This window comes from Mytilus trossulus, chromosome 12 (assembly GCF_036588685.1).
Source record: "Mytilus trossulus isolate FHL-02 chromosome 12, PNRI_Mtr1.1.1.hap1, whole genome shotgun sequence".
Classification (NCBI taxonomy): Eukaryota; Metazoa; Mollusca; class Bivalvia; order Mytilida; family Mytilidae; genus Mytilus; species Mytilus trossulus.
The window spans coordinates 6,912,256-6,928,953 of NC_086384.1; the positions used below are offsets into that span (position 1 = coordinate 6,912,256).

Below are 16,698 nucleotides of genomic sequence, written 5' to 3' on the forward strand. Positions count from 1 at the left end.
CCATAACCGATATGTTTATATATATTGCGACTGTGTTTGATTAAATTAATTGCTCCTGTTCCTTGACAGAATACGCACGAAAATCACCAACAACAATGAAAGTAACGTTCTTGGTAAGTCAGTTTTACTGAATAATCAAACGTCAAAAGAATAATAATAATAATAATAATAATAATAATAATAATAATAATAATAATAATAATAATAATGAGACTCAAAATTATCGCAAATATCATAGTTTCAAAACACTCATTATAAGTTTTCTTTTCTTTTACAAAAACAGCTGACGTTTCTGGTTCTAGTGGTTTTAGTTACAAATTCGTTTGGATGGCTTTGGCGAAGGTCAAGGAGGAATCGATGTGGTACCTGGTTAAGGCACAGGCCATGCACTGCTTCTAAGTGTAGTGGTATGTTTGCCTTCTTATGCTATATAACATTGTATATTGTAAGTGTTTGAATCAGTTTTAAAAGCATGTTTGAGGACAACTGTAAGTAATGATATAAAGCTCTTTGTCTCGTATTGGCTGTTCATACGTCATTTAAGCATTTAAAATAGGAACTAAATGTTTCAATTAATGAACTAATTGTACTATTTTCTATTTTTACATAAACAATATTCTTAAAATTGATCATGTTACCTTTAGTTGTTTTACAACAGCAAAACATATTATTATTTTTTTAGATCCTTCAAGAGGGAAACCATTTTACTTTGGAACAACTCGTTTGTTTTGTATGGCAAAAGGAAAACGTGGATCGTCACCATCTCGACCAACATGGGCACTAAAGCACAGATGGATCGAATACAATGGACATTTTTTCGAACGATTGAAGAATGGAGGAGATATTTTTAGCTCAGATGCCCCTAAGGACTCCAATAAATGTTCTTCTAGACGGGAAAGTCGTCCAGCCGGGTACAGCAGTTTGAGCATAGATTGTATGAAACGTTGTACGAATAAGTACAGGCAACGCTATGGTAGCTACCGTCTGTTGTCAAATAACTGCCACCACTTTGCTAATCGTTTCTCCGATATATTATGCAGCAGTTCCACGTGTCCTTCGTGGTGTGCTTGAATTGAAATGATTTTGGTCTACTATCATTAAATGTTACTTTCTCTTGATGCGTGTTTATTTACTTATTTTGTTATGCATGATTATATAAAGGTATACAGAAACAAGAAGATGTGGTAAGATTGCTAATGAAACAACATTTTCACCATTGAATATATGTCAGCAAATGTTAGCAACAATATAAATAACTTTATCAACAATGAGCAAATACAATACCACATAGCAAGCTAAAAAGGGTCCCGACATGACAAATGAAAAACTTACGAGTAAATTAACGGCTCAATTTATTTACAAACAATTAAAAAAAAAATAAAGAAATATTTTATAATGCAACAAACGAAACCGCTGAATTATATGCTCCTGACTTGGAAGGTGTAATACATTGTTCCACCAAAATATAGTACGTCACTTTCGGTAGCAAACGAAAAATGGTAGAAAAAAATATTCCCTTGAATTTTTCTGGATCATAAGCATAAACATATATCTTGGGTGTGTCAAAGCACAACTTTTTTTTCTTTTTTTTTTCTATAGAATATTTTGGAAACTTGAGATAACATGGTTACTAAAGCTTGTACACATGTTAAAAAGGCAAAAATTTGATTGGTTGATTTCCAGTGATGGTTATTTTCTTGTGTGCAATGCAAATGTAAATTTTGTATAGACTACTGGACAGAATGAAACTTTACTCATGCCTAGTATTTTGTATTTGAAACAAAGATAATTCCTGCACACTTTTTAAAAAAGTGAAAGATTGACAAGAACTAATAGAGTAAAATCAATGGCGGTGTTAAACAATTTATCGGGCGCGCAACCGTACCCTGACCATAGACGATCAGGACTATGTTGCAACAGTACAAACAAATATAAAAAACAAAATACAGATGATTTTTTTTAAACAAATATCTTAAACAGCAACAACAGACTCCTGATTTGGGACTGACTTTTGAATGTACGGGGCTAAATATCTTTGCTGGCACCCGCCCTCCCCATTTACATGTGACAATGCTGTATCATCACACTATACAATGTTCTATAAACAGTCACAATGCTGCCCCGCACTCTACTCTGAGGTTCCTGTATTAAAAAAAAGTCAGCGTAGGACTTTCGTTGAGATATTGATGTGTCGGAAAGACACAAATGATGCGCCCGCAGATGCAAAATGAATTTTTTAAATACGCAAGTTGAGCGTAGCAACATAAACATCTATGGTTCACTGTAAGAGGAGTTATTCGAAAACCATACACCTCGTATGCAAGTATATACTCTAAAAAAAATGTCAACTTTCTAACAAAGGAGCAAATATAAATAAAAATAGAAAAAGTCTATACTTATTTTAAAATACACAAAATTGATCATGGGATCACGCTATGCACCTCTTACGTAGGCAAGTATATAATCCCCCAAAAAATAATGACAGAGTTCAACTGTCTCCAATAAGAGCTTCAACATATTTTAACAATATTTTTAAAATGTCCAATACATTATATATTTTTAAAATTTCCAACACAGTATGGATTGACATATTAAAATCCAATTTAAAAGAAAGGATTTTAGGGATAAGACAAGACATACGACATAAATATGATAACCAGTGAAACATATGTATTGATTCTTAATTAATATAAATAGAAATGCAGAGCCAAAATTTAGGAAAACAAAAGACATTATCATATTGACGTTCAAGTAACCAAATTGACCATATAAGCATTAAGAACCAAGTTAGGAGCCTTTAATCCAGTGGTTGTTGTTTGTTTATGTGTTACATATTTATTTTTCGTTTATTTTTAAGTACATAAATACGGCCGTTAGTTTTCTCGTTTGAAATATTTTATATTTTGGGGCCTTTTATAGATGACAATGCGGTATGGGCCGTGCTGATTGTTGAATGTCATTTTGGCCTTTTTTGGAGAGTAGTCTTATTGCCAATCATACCACATCTTCTTTTCTATACTTAAATTAAAAGAGTTATATTAATTTGGTTACCTATTTACCAATTACACACAGAAAGACGAGCATTAATGAAAATAACGGAGTCTAATTTTGCTCTCCTCCCTTTAAACATCAATATAATTGTCTTTTTTCCTCTCATGTAAAGATTACATGTGTCAATATGCAAATTTTTAAAAGTTTCCAAATTGAGATCCAAATTGATTAAAAATAAAGCATATTTTTCTATTTTTTTAATTCACATTTTTTTTACTTATTTAGTTACTGTTGGTATATCATGCATATCTATGCTAACCAAAACAACTGCCAGCAACTGCTTTCATTTGTCTATATGCATCTCCTGACAGCATGTCCCAGTACTTGTACACACTATTGAGAGCGAATAAATTTGATGTATACATGTTGCAAAAACCACAGTTCAAATAGCAATTAACGTGGGTGTCAAAGGCATAGGATTTTAATTCGTCACATTGGCCGACTACATTTTCCTGGTATTTTCCTATCAGTTTTCTTGTCAAGCATGATCTTACACAATCAATCCAATTTTTACCAGCCCTTGTGAACCTGTCGTATCGGTTTCTAAATCTGGCGCAGTACTTGTAGCCGTAACCAATTAGATAACCAGATGACCCACACTGTCTTCTTTTTTCAAAGCATCTATAAAATTCACAGTCACCATTTTGGCCTTTCCGTGTACACGATGCATCTACTGGTTCTGTTTATGAAGAAAACATTTCATGGTTACAAAATACTTTTAAAAGAACAATATGTACGTTAAATTGGTCTTATGTTTATTTCTAATCAAACAATAACTATCGAAACATTTACAAGACCGGAAGGAACAAAGACCAATTGGTAATATTAACACAATATATGTAAATATCTGTGGCTTCTTCATATGTTATGCAATGATAGACAATTCACTTAAGATATCTTTCTAATTATGCATTGCTATAATTCCGTTTTTATGTGTGACAGAAAAGTGTTTCGAACGCTCGAAATTGCTGTTTCTATATTTATTGTATGTAAATATGGTGTCTTCTGGCTATTCCTACATTTTGTATTTTACTATTCTGGCTATTCCTACATAGGGGATTAATGGAAGAACAATACATGTTTTTATTGCAAAATATGTTGTTTAAGTAATTAAAGTCTAATTTGGTCAAAGGTACATTTACCTGTGGAAATAAGATAAAAATCATTATTTTTTGTTTGAAAACATGCATAGAGCAGAGACATAACAATTCATACAAGAAAACTAACGGCCTTATTTATATAAAAAAAATGAACAAAAAACAAATATGTATATTATTGTAAATAATTAGAATTACTTGTGCATGCCATTATAGCTATTAATTCATATTGTGCATTTGAATTTTATTTACATAAACCATGGATTTGTATAGTTAACTTTACAAATCCTTGCATAAACTGTGCTATGAAATTATTAAATGAAGTAAAAGATTGTGATATAAATTATTCTTTTTCTTTATTTTCTACAAGAATAACCTGCATCTTCCTTGATTCATTAGATCCCATTAGTTTAGTGTTGTTACAAGATAATCCTACATGATCCCATTGTTTACACAAAAATTCTGGGAACTCCTACATAAAATTTGACTATTTTACCTTTAACATACAAAATGTAGGAATAGCCAGAATGAACCGTAAATATATATTCAAAACTGAACAAAATAGATGTCTTCAAACTAGTAACAAAACAATGCAGATAATCAACAAATACCAACAGAGAAGTAACCATGTGACAATGAACAATATATAAACCATTAGCCATTTTTTTAGTAATATATTATATAATTACATTGCGTTGATTTTTTCTCCCGGGTATTGTAATGTTATCGTACAGCATCTATGTTGAAAACAAAGGGAGAAATATCCATTTACTTACTAATTGACTGAGAATTCGAAGTTCTAGATCTGGAACGCCAAAACCAGCCTGTATTTAAAAAGTAAATTTCAAATAAAATGTTGAATGTTAGTTGTATCATGCATAATTACAAAGATAATTTATTAAAATCTTTCTCGCTGGTTTTAATGGTATATTTGGTTATTTTTCGGACATAATTTTTGTGGTGATTTTTAGGAAGGTGAACGAGCTATGTGATTGAAGATATTACTTCGATTTCATTAATTTCATCAAAATCATGAAACATACTGCAGAAAAGATTAAATGAATTTATGATTCTGTTTTAAAAATACACGTACAAATATACAACAACCCGTTGGTAACAGTTTCGAGTTTTGAGCAAGATCTGGACTTGCATGGTTAATTTGGACCAATCCATAGAGATCTAGTTAAATTAATTGCATTTTTAAATAATGAACTCATCCTTAACTATTACAACCAAAAACAGGTTGTATCGGGGTCTTTTATAGCTGACAATTCGGTATTGGATTTGCTCATTGTTGAAGGCCGTACGGTGAACTATAGTTGTTAATGTCTTTGTCATTTTGGTCTTTTGTTGATAGTTGTCTCATTGGCAATCATACCACATCTTCTGTTTTTTTTTTATATATGACAACCGCCTTGAGTAAAATAATAAAATGTTATCGAGTCATTACACGTAATACGTTACCTCTTTTATTTCTTCTTGATGGATCCCCTTTCGCTATAAGAAAACAATAATTTATTACATTCAGTTTAATATCCATTCAATACGCCATAATAAATAAATTTTAATTGAACGGATAAAATAGTCATTTGATTAAACCTTTAGCTGTTTAAATGGTCTCTGCACACCGTTTGATAATTGTAAGTTGTATTATTATGTTAACAGTAACACGTGTTAATTCGTTAGCGATTAAATGTCTTTTCAGTGATGATGGAGATCAACAATTAAATATCTAAAATTGATGAGCCCATTTAACAGATGAATTCAAAATTATGTTTTTTACATATCATTTGTCATTCCATCAATTTTAATATAAATAATTCTTAAGTTCCTTACCGCCTTTATCTACCAAAATTAATGTTAGCACGATAACTATAACCACAGTTATTTTCATCATTATGCACAATGATTCTGTTTGTGAGAGCAATGCTTTTATGACCTAATCCAAAATTGTGTTAAGATTTTTTGCGAATTTAGATTTCGTCGAAACCAAATTTCTTGGAATTATAGCGTGTGTCCAATATTATATGAAATATGACACGATTCTACGAAAGCAATTATTTCGATACAAAATACAATACGTGTTTTTTTTACTACTGTCCCAGGGATAACATGTATTTTAGCTATAGAGGTGTATATACCATACAATAATTTAACAATATTATTGATTATTTATCTACAAAGAGGATGTTTCAATTAATTTACAAATATAAATGGATTGTTAAAGTTTCGCACTCACTTGGATTCCAAGTTACAAATCCAAGCTAAACGAATAAAAAACGCAAAAAAATCATATGCTGTCTCACAACCACGCCATACCGAGGAAAATGGTCACCATTGATTGGGACATACTTATACATTATCAACTGTCACCTCTAAATCAGATGTTATCAGTCTGTATAATCAAGTGATCATAGCTCTCCTGTGCTGTTTTTTTCCTCTGATTTGACTTAATAAATATGTGTGAACCAAGATGGGCAAATATTATGCCTAGTCAATTAAGTCATATCAGAGAAAAATAAACAGCAAAGGAGAGCTATGATCACTTGATTATACAAACTGATAACATCTGATTTAGAGGACATGACGCTAGGATCACTTGATTATACAGACTGATAACATCTGATTTAGAGGACATGGCACTAGGATAAATCTGCTAATGAACATATAAGACCGTCAAGCAAGCTTTCCAATAAAACATCAACTTAATTGTTTAAAATACTTTAAAAAGGATCAGAAGTTGGTAAACTGTTGATGTTCAATCAACAGGAAGTGTTCGGTTCCACATTCAATCAACAGTAAAGTCTCATTAAAACAAACAGTGTAGAAAGTAAAATAAAAGTGCTGATATAACAAATTATATGAAATTAGAACCTTAAGAGAAAGACTTATTTTTGAGATTCATTTAATGTGAAACATAACAGATCAATATACAGTTTTTAAATTACACTTATGGTCTTGCCTTTTATACATGTTATCGGAAGAAAGTGAAATGAATTACAAAGCATGACGTAAAAGTTGAAAATGAGAAACGACAACGACTTAACTAACATTAAGGTTATCCTTCCTTAACATTTTTTCTTAATGCACAAGATCTTCCGGGTTTAAATATATATTTTTAAGTATTTCTTGATTTTTTTTCCTTCGTCATTTTCTTGCCCTTAATCAAACAAGTGAACAAAGAATAATTAAAAGCAGGACCTTCCTGTTTAATTTAAATTGTTTAGTACAACTGTTTTTTTTTTAAACCAGACAGGCCCCATGGTGATAATGAATTGTGTAAATAGCGCAGATATTTTAGGGTTTCGTTTCGTTTAATGACTGGTACAAATGAAAAATATAAAATCAGTTTGTTGAAATCTCTTAGGTCTTATTTTATTATATTTACATTTTACTTAGATTCTACTGTAATTAAGTTTACAAATCTCCCGCTTGTTTTCTTTATAATGTATATCTCCTTTAATCAGACAGATTTTAAAAAATCAAACATAAAAATAATTTTCTTTCTTAACTAGTCACTTATTTTGGTTAGTGTTTGATACACTGTATACACAACCTGTATTTCTATAATTGCTAAACACTGCGTTGATCGCTAGACGACTTTTGATTATTTATGTCGTTAGGTTGCTGTGTTATTGGCGGTATTCCTATATTTACTTTTACAAATGTGATACTTGTGTACAAGGACGGACAGAAAGACCGTACATCACTTTAAATAAAACCTTCGTTTCCAATAGGACTTTAATAAAAAATACGATCTATTAAGGTCAGAAGGATAGAAAAAATCAAAAGTCTACTGTAATCGATTATCCTGCGGATGCAAATATGAAGTTTGTTTTACAGATATCTATACTACTATATCTAAAGACCGTGTTTATGTTCACCTGATAAACGTATAACCGAAGAAAGCTACAAGTCAAACTTATACAAGGGAATATATATGCTTGATAGGTTATATTGAAAATATAACCCTTTTAAATCGAATACTAAGCAATTAGACAAACTAATAATTTCCAGAACTAACCGATGCGATTTCCTTTTAGTTATGTCATATGTTACCCATTACCTTATCGGTACGTTCCGCATCTGTCAGGCGCACCACCATACGGTGTATTTTGGAATTACACGGGTCATAATCACACGGTTGAAACTTCTAAATTCATCATTGTCAGTGACATTGTTTCCTAATGCAGTATTTTAATCAGCATGACTTTATAAAATGAGAATACGAATACTAAAAATCTAGACTTGAAATAAGGCGTAGGTACAGTTTCCATTACGTTAGCCGACATGACGTAAACTGAACGGCGAATCAAAGAATTCAACTTTGTTAATAACTAATATAGGACAAAGCTCTTTCTTTTCCAAATAATTATTATTACCATTAATAGAAAAGTTCCCGGTCGACGAGTTAAAAGAGAAAGATCTTGAAAGTAGAGAAAACTGTCCATCTTATAATCAGCATAACTTAATCAGATGACAATACCAATACTAAAAATCCAGGCTTAAATAAGGCTTACACATAATTAGATATTTAAATTTAGTCAAGGACCCGCGATATCGCGGGTTTGTTCTAGTGTTAACTATATTTAAAAGAGGGACGAAAGATACCAAAGGGACAGTCAAACTCGTAAATCTAAAACAAACTGACAACGCCATGACTAAAAATGAAAAAGACAAACAGAAAAACAATAGTACACATGACACAACATAGAAAACTAAAGAATAAACAACACGAACCCCACCAAAAACTAGGGGTGATCTCAGGTGCTCCGGAAGGGTAAGCAGATCCTGCTCCACATACGGCACCCGTCGTGTTGCTTATGTGATTACAAATCCGGTAAATAGTCTAATTCAGTAGGTCAAATTCATGAAAGGGAAGGGGATTGTAGTTACGACGTAAGGAACATATCCGATATCATTTGTGAAAGGGTTATTCCATAACGGTCAACCAACTCGTGATGGCGTCCGTAAAATTTACGACGGGATGATTTCAACTTCACCATTTGGAACTCTTGGTTTAATAGTTTCCTTGTGAGCAGTAACCCTCTATCAAGAAAATCATGATAGGAAACGCAAGCACGGGAATATCGTATCAATTGGGAGATATATACCCCGTATGCAGGTGCTGCTGGAATGTTGCTACTTAGAAATAGAAAGTTCACAATTGGAAATCTGAAATCATCTCTTTTGTCGTAAAGTTTTGTCTTCAACCAATAATACTTTCTATAGCCCTTGAACGATGTGGAGCTGACACAGTGCTAGGACACATTTTTGAAGACTGTATGTCGCCTCTAGATTCCTATTTCTAGTAATTTTCTATTGTTGTTGGGCTCCTGTCTAATTGTCGTTTAGGCATATTTCTTTTATTCAATGAAATTTTATTTTTAACTTTATAATATTGATATATATTGATAATCATGTAATAAAACTGAAATGGCACGGCAAAATTCGATGTTGACTCTCTCAAACTGAAACTTTCAAAAGTCATGTTATTATAAAATATTTCCCAACCGGGAGATGTATATTCTATAGCTTGAAAATTCTCATAGCAAGAGGTCATTACAGTTTCGTATTTATTTTCTGCAATAAAATTAATTAACAGTTCGCGTTTCTTATAGAGATAATTTGCATGAAAAATCCTATGCGGAAAACTATATTGTATGCGTATAACAGTTAAATACTCCTCTTTGTTAATGACATTTTTTGCAGATGATCTTCTTCACATTGGTAGTAGTAACTGAAGGGTGGGACAAAAAAAATTGCAGATGCAATAGTAATTTTAATTCTATATTCCATTTAGTTTTAACATTTCTCATATTTATCGATGGAGTCGATATTAATCGTTAATTGATACGAACAGTGGTGCAATATTGACATTGTATTTTTTTTCAGTTAAATATGTTTAACATATTGAAAATAATAAAATTACTCAAAACATCACCTTTTCATTAACTTACATAAAATTCAGAACTGATCAATTGCATTGGCGTGTTTTGTTTGTTGTGATTTTTATACCTTTAATACTGTAAAATTAATACGACTTATTTATAATATTTTGTATTAACATACATTTCTACAAATTCTTCCATTCAGTGTGATGCAATATTTTGCAAATATAGAAATTAAATAATCGTAAAAATTATCGACGCGAGGCTTGTCTGTGGAAATTGGAGAAATATCAAATTGCTAGGGATTCGGTGGTAACATATGTTAGCTATAGACTATTAGGCCATACATGTGCATTGTATGTAGGAAAACTGTATCTTCCCCTTTCAAAGATTTATACAAATACACAACGAGCATACAAATATGTGTTACTTCTATAAAACGTCATCTGACACGATCCTCTTTTTAAATGTCAAAATTCGGAGGAAAGTTAGATTTAAAAAAAAATTCAAATGAAAAAAAAAACCGCCATAAATAAATGTCCATCAATCAAGAACTGTGACGACACGACTCACCTTGATTATTTCGCAAAAAATATCAACCGGTCAGGGAAAGTATGAATTGGAAATTATAGCAGAAAAGGTAAACATTTAAACCCTACTGTTTTGCTTAAACAGTTGTATATAATTTAACAAAAAATTCAATTCAGTTTCGGCAAACAGGACCACTCGGTCATCCACCATAAATACAGCTTGCAAAATGATGTTACTTTTGCTCATAGTTAAATGCCTTACGAGAAAACAAAATTGTTTTCATTCTCTGTTTGTAAATAGATAGTTGTCTCTTCGTATGATTTGGGAATCATAAATAGTAGTAGACGCTTAACTTGTTGATGCACCAAATAACACTTCGTTTAGCGTTCATGTGATTACCACAACTTTTGGCTGTAACCCTTGACTTGTCATCTTGATCAATTTTTCTGATTTATACATCGATAAACCTTATTAATTCTACTTTTGTCTATATTTCGCAACCATACTACAACCCCTGATCTGTAAAATTGAGAATGGAAATGGGGAATGTGTCAAAGAGACAACAACCCGACCAAACAAAAAAAACAACAGCAGAAGGTCACCAACAGGTCTTCAATGTAGCGAGAAATTCCCGCACCCGGAGGCGTCCTTCAGATGGCCCCTAAACAAATATATACTAGTTCAGTGATAATGAACGCCATACTAATTTCCAAATTGTACACAAGAAACTAAAATTTAAATAATACAAGACTAACAAAGGCCAGAGGCTCCTGACTTGGGACAGGCGCAAAAATGCGGCGGGGTTAAACATGTTTGTGAGATCTCAACCCTCCCCTTATACCTCTAACCAATGTAGAAAAGTAAAAGCATAACAATACGCACATTAAAATTCAGTTCAAGAGAAGTCCGAGTCTGATGTCAGAAGATGTAACCAAAGAAAATAAACAAAATGACAATAATACATAAATAACAACAGACTACTAGCAGTTAACTGACATGCCAGCTCCAGACTTCAATTAAACTGACTGAAAGATTATGATTTCATCATATGAACATCAGGCACAATCCTTCCCGTTAGGGATTTAGTATCATACCATCATAACATATGTATATTGATTTGTCCATTTTAAATGTTATAGATATTTGACGATGTGATGTGTAGATTACAATAATTTAAAAACATGTTATTTAAGTATTAAATTTTCTAATTCCTTTTTTACACATTATACATGTTGTACGTATGCAGACCATAGATCCACTTCCCTAAGAGGAGGGAAGTGGATCGTAGCCGTTTGCTAGCGAAGATGTGACCACTGTAGATTTTAAATTGAATTGATAGTAAATAGCAAATACAAGTTATTTGTAGTAAAATTATATTATTATAGTACAGAAAAACGCATAAATAAATTAAATTAAAAGAAACGAAAAAATAACGGATTTTGTAGAAATTGTCCTGTCCCAAAGTACTTATGATGCAAAGTATATGCCGACCGTTATAGTCACACTTTACATTTTTGATAAAAAAAGTAATATTAAAAAACTCAAATGCACGTTTATGTGATAATGGTTGTCATTGTAGAGAAATTCCAATTTTTAACCAATAAGATGAATTGTGCTAGTATTTTGTTTTAGGAAGGAGGACAACATATGTAATTGTAGTTATTATTTCTACTTTATTAATTTCAACATAAATCGTGAAACTATATAACAGAAACGATAAAAATGTACGTGACTTGGTCCATCTTGAGCCATATCGGTCTGGAAAAATTAATCGAATATTTTAAACATGTAAATCTAAACATAGTTTTTTTTTATCAGGCCTATATAAAAATTCGATTAGAAGTTTATTTTATAGCTAAAGGAAAGGCTCAAAGATGTCAAAGTTAACAATTAACAGGAATCGATGCACGCAATTTTTTTATTTTGTAGAGCACCAGGTATGCATGTCGGGAGAAGTCGACAGACAGAAATTCAAAGCAGATGATGAGTTAAAAAACGTGCTGACAAGGCTCTTTTCTTTAAAAGAGGGACGAAAGATACCAGAGGGACAGTCAAACTCATAAATCGAAAATAAACTTACAACGTCATGGCTAAAAATGAAAAGATGAAACAGAAAAACAACAGTACACATGACGCAACATATAAAAGTAAAAAATAAGCAACACGAACCCCACCAAAAACTGGTCCCAGTTGCCCCGAAAGAGTCAGGGTTGGCAAAGTATTACCCGCCCGGGTAAACCCAGGCGGGAATTAACGGGTTTTTCCGGGCTGGGCAATACTCCTAGAAACGGGTAATACTGGGTAATACTGGCAATATGATTTTCTAAGCTTTTTTCAACACAAAATAGTAATGACATCTTGTAGTTTCATAGTCATGATAGTATGATAGCTAAATATATACATTTTATACAGATTACCATTGAGAGTCACTTCTAAAAGACTAAACATTCAATTTCATTCTCTTCCCACTACTTCTATGGAAGCAAAATACAAAATTTTAACATTTTGAGATACCTTGTTTTCCCATAAGTTTAGTTCCATTTTATTTTCATGTATTGTTTTAATAATTCAAACTTAGCAGTGTTTATGTGTATTATAAATTAAATAAATTTCTATGCAATCATAGTGCTAAAAACACCATACAGGTTCAAGTCATTAACACTTATAGAAATGAAATGGCTGAATATTGATATAGAAACATATCTAAAAAGTTTCTTATTAATTAGTGATGTACATATAAATTATGCAAAGTAATTTTTCTTACATTTTCTTATTTAATTATTATTGTTGAATACATTTGAAAATAAAATTATTTGAATTATTAATACTAGTTTCACCAATCTAGACAGGAGGCTGATTTAGTTGACTTTTAGGAGAATTATAATTTAAAGTCCTTTTCCATTAATATTTGTTGACATGTATACTTGTCTCATCGTTGCTAGAATAGTACTTTTCCAAATGTATACACTTGTATTATCAGACTCTTAAATAAGTAAACTTATTTATAATCAAAATATGTTTAAAATTTCTTAAATGTATTGGAATCAAGTTTGATCACTGAATTCTCGTTAAAATTCAGGCCAGTATTTCATATTACCCAGTATTATAGTATTAATGTATGGACTTTTTCATATTGGCCCTGTAACATGCTCGAGGTATTAATAATGGCCAAGGATGGTTGTAATGGCCCTGAGGAAACGCCGAGGGCCATTACAACTGTCCGAGGCCATTATTAATATCAAGGGCATGTTACAGGGCTAATTTGAAAAAGTTCATATATTGATACTTTTATTAACCAAATAAGGCAACTTCATTCAAGAACAGTCTTCGAGTCTCGGATCCAAAATTATACAGCTATCCACAAACTACAACAGGACCAATACAGAAAAAGCCCGTTTTATAACATTTTAATTAAATGGTTTTAATTCTTCGATTAGACAAAGAGTAAGAAAATTACCGTGAAGAAGATACAGGAATTTCATAGCTGAACTTCAACTTGTCTTTCGCATCTAATTTTGCATGGAATTTTGGTCAACATTGTGACTGTCAGATGTAATTTCTGATTTCTCATCCAAGTACTTAATTTTATGCTATTAAAATTCATTTCATCTAGCAAATATAAAGTAGCTGGGAAGAATAAATCAGACTGTGTTTAAAACTATTCTTAAAGTCTGTATTCTGAGGATTGAACAACGGAATAGAAACAGTGATAATAATTGAAAGTCGTACTCGAAAAAGGCTGTGAAATATTTCCGTTTTAAGTCGTTAAATGAACATCATTTAAACTTGTTTTTATGATATTAAGTTTAAAAAAAAAAATGAAACATTTGGTTTAATCGATGTCCCGTTTCATCTGTTCATAATGCATGACTGTGATTTCGTAATGCACGGGTGTGATTTCGTAATGCATGACTGAGATTTCGTAATGACTGGCTGTAGCAATTGCTCCGTTTATAACGACCAGATGTCGAAATTTTCCTTTTATAAGGCATGGGCATTTCTATACGTATTGTAGTAAGTTGGTTAATAATATCCATTAAAACCCTGTAAAACCAGGGTTTTCCCACTATTTTCCACTGGACTGGGCAATACTCTTAAAACCCGGGTTTTTGCCAACCCTGGGAAGAGTAAGCAGATCCTGCTCCACATGTTGCACCCTTTGTAATACTCATGTTATAACAAATCCGGTGAATAGTATAATGTGGTAGGTCACATTAATGAAAGAGAAGGAAATTGTAGCTACGACGTCAGGAACATATCCGATATCATCTGTAAAACGGTTATTCCATAACGGCCAACCAACTCGTGATGGCGTCCGTAAAACTTACGAAGGGACGGTTTCAATTTCAGAATTTGAAACTCCTGGTTTAATAGTTTCCTTGTGAGCAACAACCCTATATCAAGAAAATCATGATAGGACATTACATCAAGCACGGGTATATCATATCAATTGAGAGATATATATTCCGTATGCAGGTGCTGCTAGAATGTTGCTACTTAGAAATGGAAAGTTCACAATTGGAAAGCTGAAATCATCTCTTTTGTCGTAAAGTTTTGTTTCAACCGACCCTCATTGTCAATTTCTAGATGTAAGTCAAGATATGAGGCCGACTTAACTGTATCTGTTGTATCCTTTATCTCAAGTTCGATTGGATAGATACGTTCTACATAGTCACCAAATTTCGAATTATTTAGTGAAAGAACATCATCTTTATAGCAGAAAGTAAAGTTAAAGGATAATACTAGCTTCTTATCTTTCGTTTCTTAGAAGTTCCTGTATGAAGTCAGCCTCATAATAATAAAGAAACAAGTCGGCAAGAAGAGGTGCACAATTGGTTCCCATTGGATTTAAAAAACACGTCTTCCGAACGCAACAAATATGTTGTCAATCAAGAAATCAAGCATCTTGATAATGTCAGATTAAGAGAATTCTTTGTTTAAATCAGAGTGATCCTTTACAAAGTAGGATTTATCCCTCCCTAAGGCAAGATACTTGTATCTAAGTTGGCCATTCTTTTTTTTTATGAAACAAAGCAATAACAACTCTTTCAATTTGTCTTTTAGTTTAGAATGTGCAATACTTGTGTAAAGTGCAGAAAAGTCAAATGTTTTAATACTATTGCAAGATAAAAGAGAGTAAGATTGTATGAACTCTAAAAGATCTTTGGAATTTTGTAATATCCATATCTGACTCACGCCACCTCTAGAATAGGGATTTCGCAATAACTTTGGAGCCCGACTTTGATTGCTGATAAAATAGATGTTAATAATTTAGAAAGAGGTTTCGTGGAGCACTTGGCAGACCCAGCAATATACCGTTATTTGTAAGGACACTTATATAGTTTAAGTATCCAATACAGTGATGGAAGATCCAGTTCTTCATCTTTGGTTGAAATTCTAAAGGAACATAGAACCGATCTATGATTATCCTGGATTTCCTCTTTGATAAGTGTCATGAGAGTATATGTTGAGTTTCCAAGTGATTTGTCAATATGCAATTCGTTCATCAACCAGTTGATAAATAAGTTTCACACACAAAAACAATTTTGTTTGGAACTTTCTCTGCGGAGACAACAACTAATTTGTCATGGAGGTAGGATAAGTGTTTTGCAACATTTGGGTCTTTCGAGATCGTTGTACCCATTTAGTTTCTTAGTTTTGATTTGTATCAACGACCTCACAGCCTTTATCCATTCGGAAAGAGTGTTTACGTCTTCCCTCTCGCGCTTAGCCCATAAAATAAAAGTGCTGACATAACAATATTTATTAAAATTAGAACCTTAGGAGAAAGACTTATTTTTGAGATTATTTTAATGTAAAGCATATACAGTTTTAAAATTATATGACTTTTTGTTTGGTTTTGCCTCTAATAGGAAGAAAGTCCAATGAGTTACTTAGCATGACATTAATACTGAAAATGAGAAACCACAACGACTTAACTAAGTTTAACATTAAGGTTAATAATATCATTCATTAATGCACAAGGTCTTCCGGGTTTAAATATATTTTTAAGTATTTCTGGATATTTTTCTACCCCTTCCTAATTTACTTGTGCTTAATCAAACAAGGAAGAATAACAATAAAAAAACAGGATCTTCCTGCTTAATCTGCTATAACTTTCATTTTTA

At 32.0% G+C, this 16,698-nt stretch overlaps 2 protein-coding genes across 2 annotated transcripts; one reads left to right on the forward strand and one right to left on the reverse strand.

Annotated features, from left to right (window-relative positions):
* LOC134692912 (uncharacterized) lies at positions 1 to 1,116 on the forward strand. The gene is made up of 3 exons (XM_063553546.1): positions 1 to 113; positions 284 to 407; positions 683 to 1,116. The coding sequence occupies exons 1-3, from the start codon at positions 96 to 98 to the stop codon at positions 1,069 to 1,071; spliced, it is 531 nt and encodes a 176-aa protein (XP_063409616.1). The 5' UTR covers positions 1 to 95; the 3' UTR covers positions 1,072 to 1,116.
* A 2,148-nt stretch (positions 1,117 to 3,264) lies between these two features.
* Positions 3,265 to 6,078, reverse strand: LOC134693199 (uncharacterized). Its single transcript, XM_063553928.1, has 4 exons — positions 5,985 to 6,078; positions 5,613 to 5,645; positions 4,925 to 4,972; positions 3,265 to 3,730 (listed from the first exon to the last, which is right to left on the reverse strand). The coding sequence occupies exons 1-4, from the start codon at positions 6,043 to 6,045 to the stop codon at positions 3,306 to 3,308; spliced, it is 567 nt and encodes a 188-aa protein (XP_063409998.1). The 5' UTR covers positions 6,046 to 6,078; the 3' UTR covers positions 3,265 to 3,305.
* Positions 6,079 to 16,698: the final 10,620 nt, after the last annotated feature.

What these genes read in the sequence shown, in the direction of transcription:
- LOC134693199 (XM_063553928.1), bottom strand. Translation starts at nt 6,045, where the DNA reads ATGATGAAAATAACTGTGGTTATAGTTATCGTGCTAACATTAATTTTG. An exon ending in ATCAAGAAGAAATAAAAGAG is followed by an intron (nt 4,973 to 5,612) that starts GTAACGTATTAC and finishes TTTTAAATACAG; the next exon opens with GCTGGTTTTGGCGTTCCAGA. An exon ending in TTCGAATTCTCAGTCAATTA is followed by an intron (nt 3,731 to 4,924) that starts GTAAGTAAATGG and finishes CTTCATAAACAG; the next exon opens with AACCAGTAGATGCATCGTGT.
- LOC134692912 (XM_063553546.1), top strand. An exon ending in CACTGCTTCTAAGTGTAGTG is followed by an intron (nt 408 to 682) that starts GTATGTTTGCCT and finishes TTATTTTTTTAG; the next exon opens with ATCCTTCAAGAGGGAAACCA.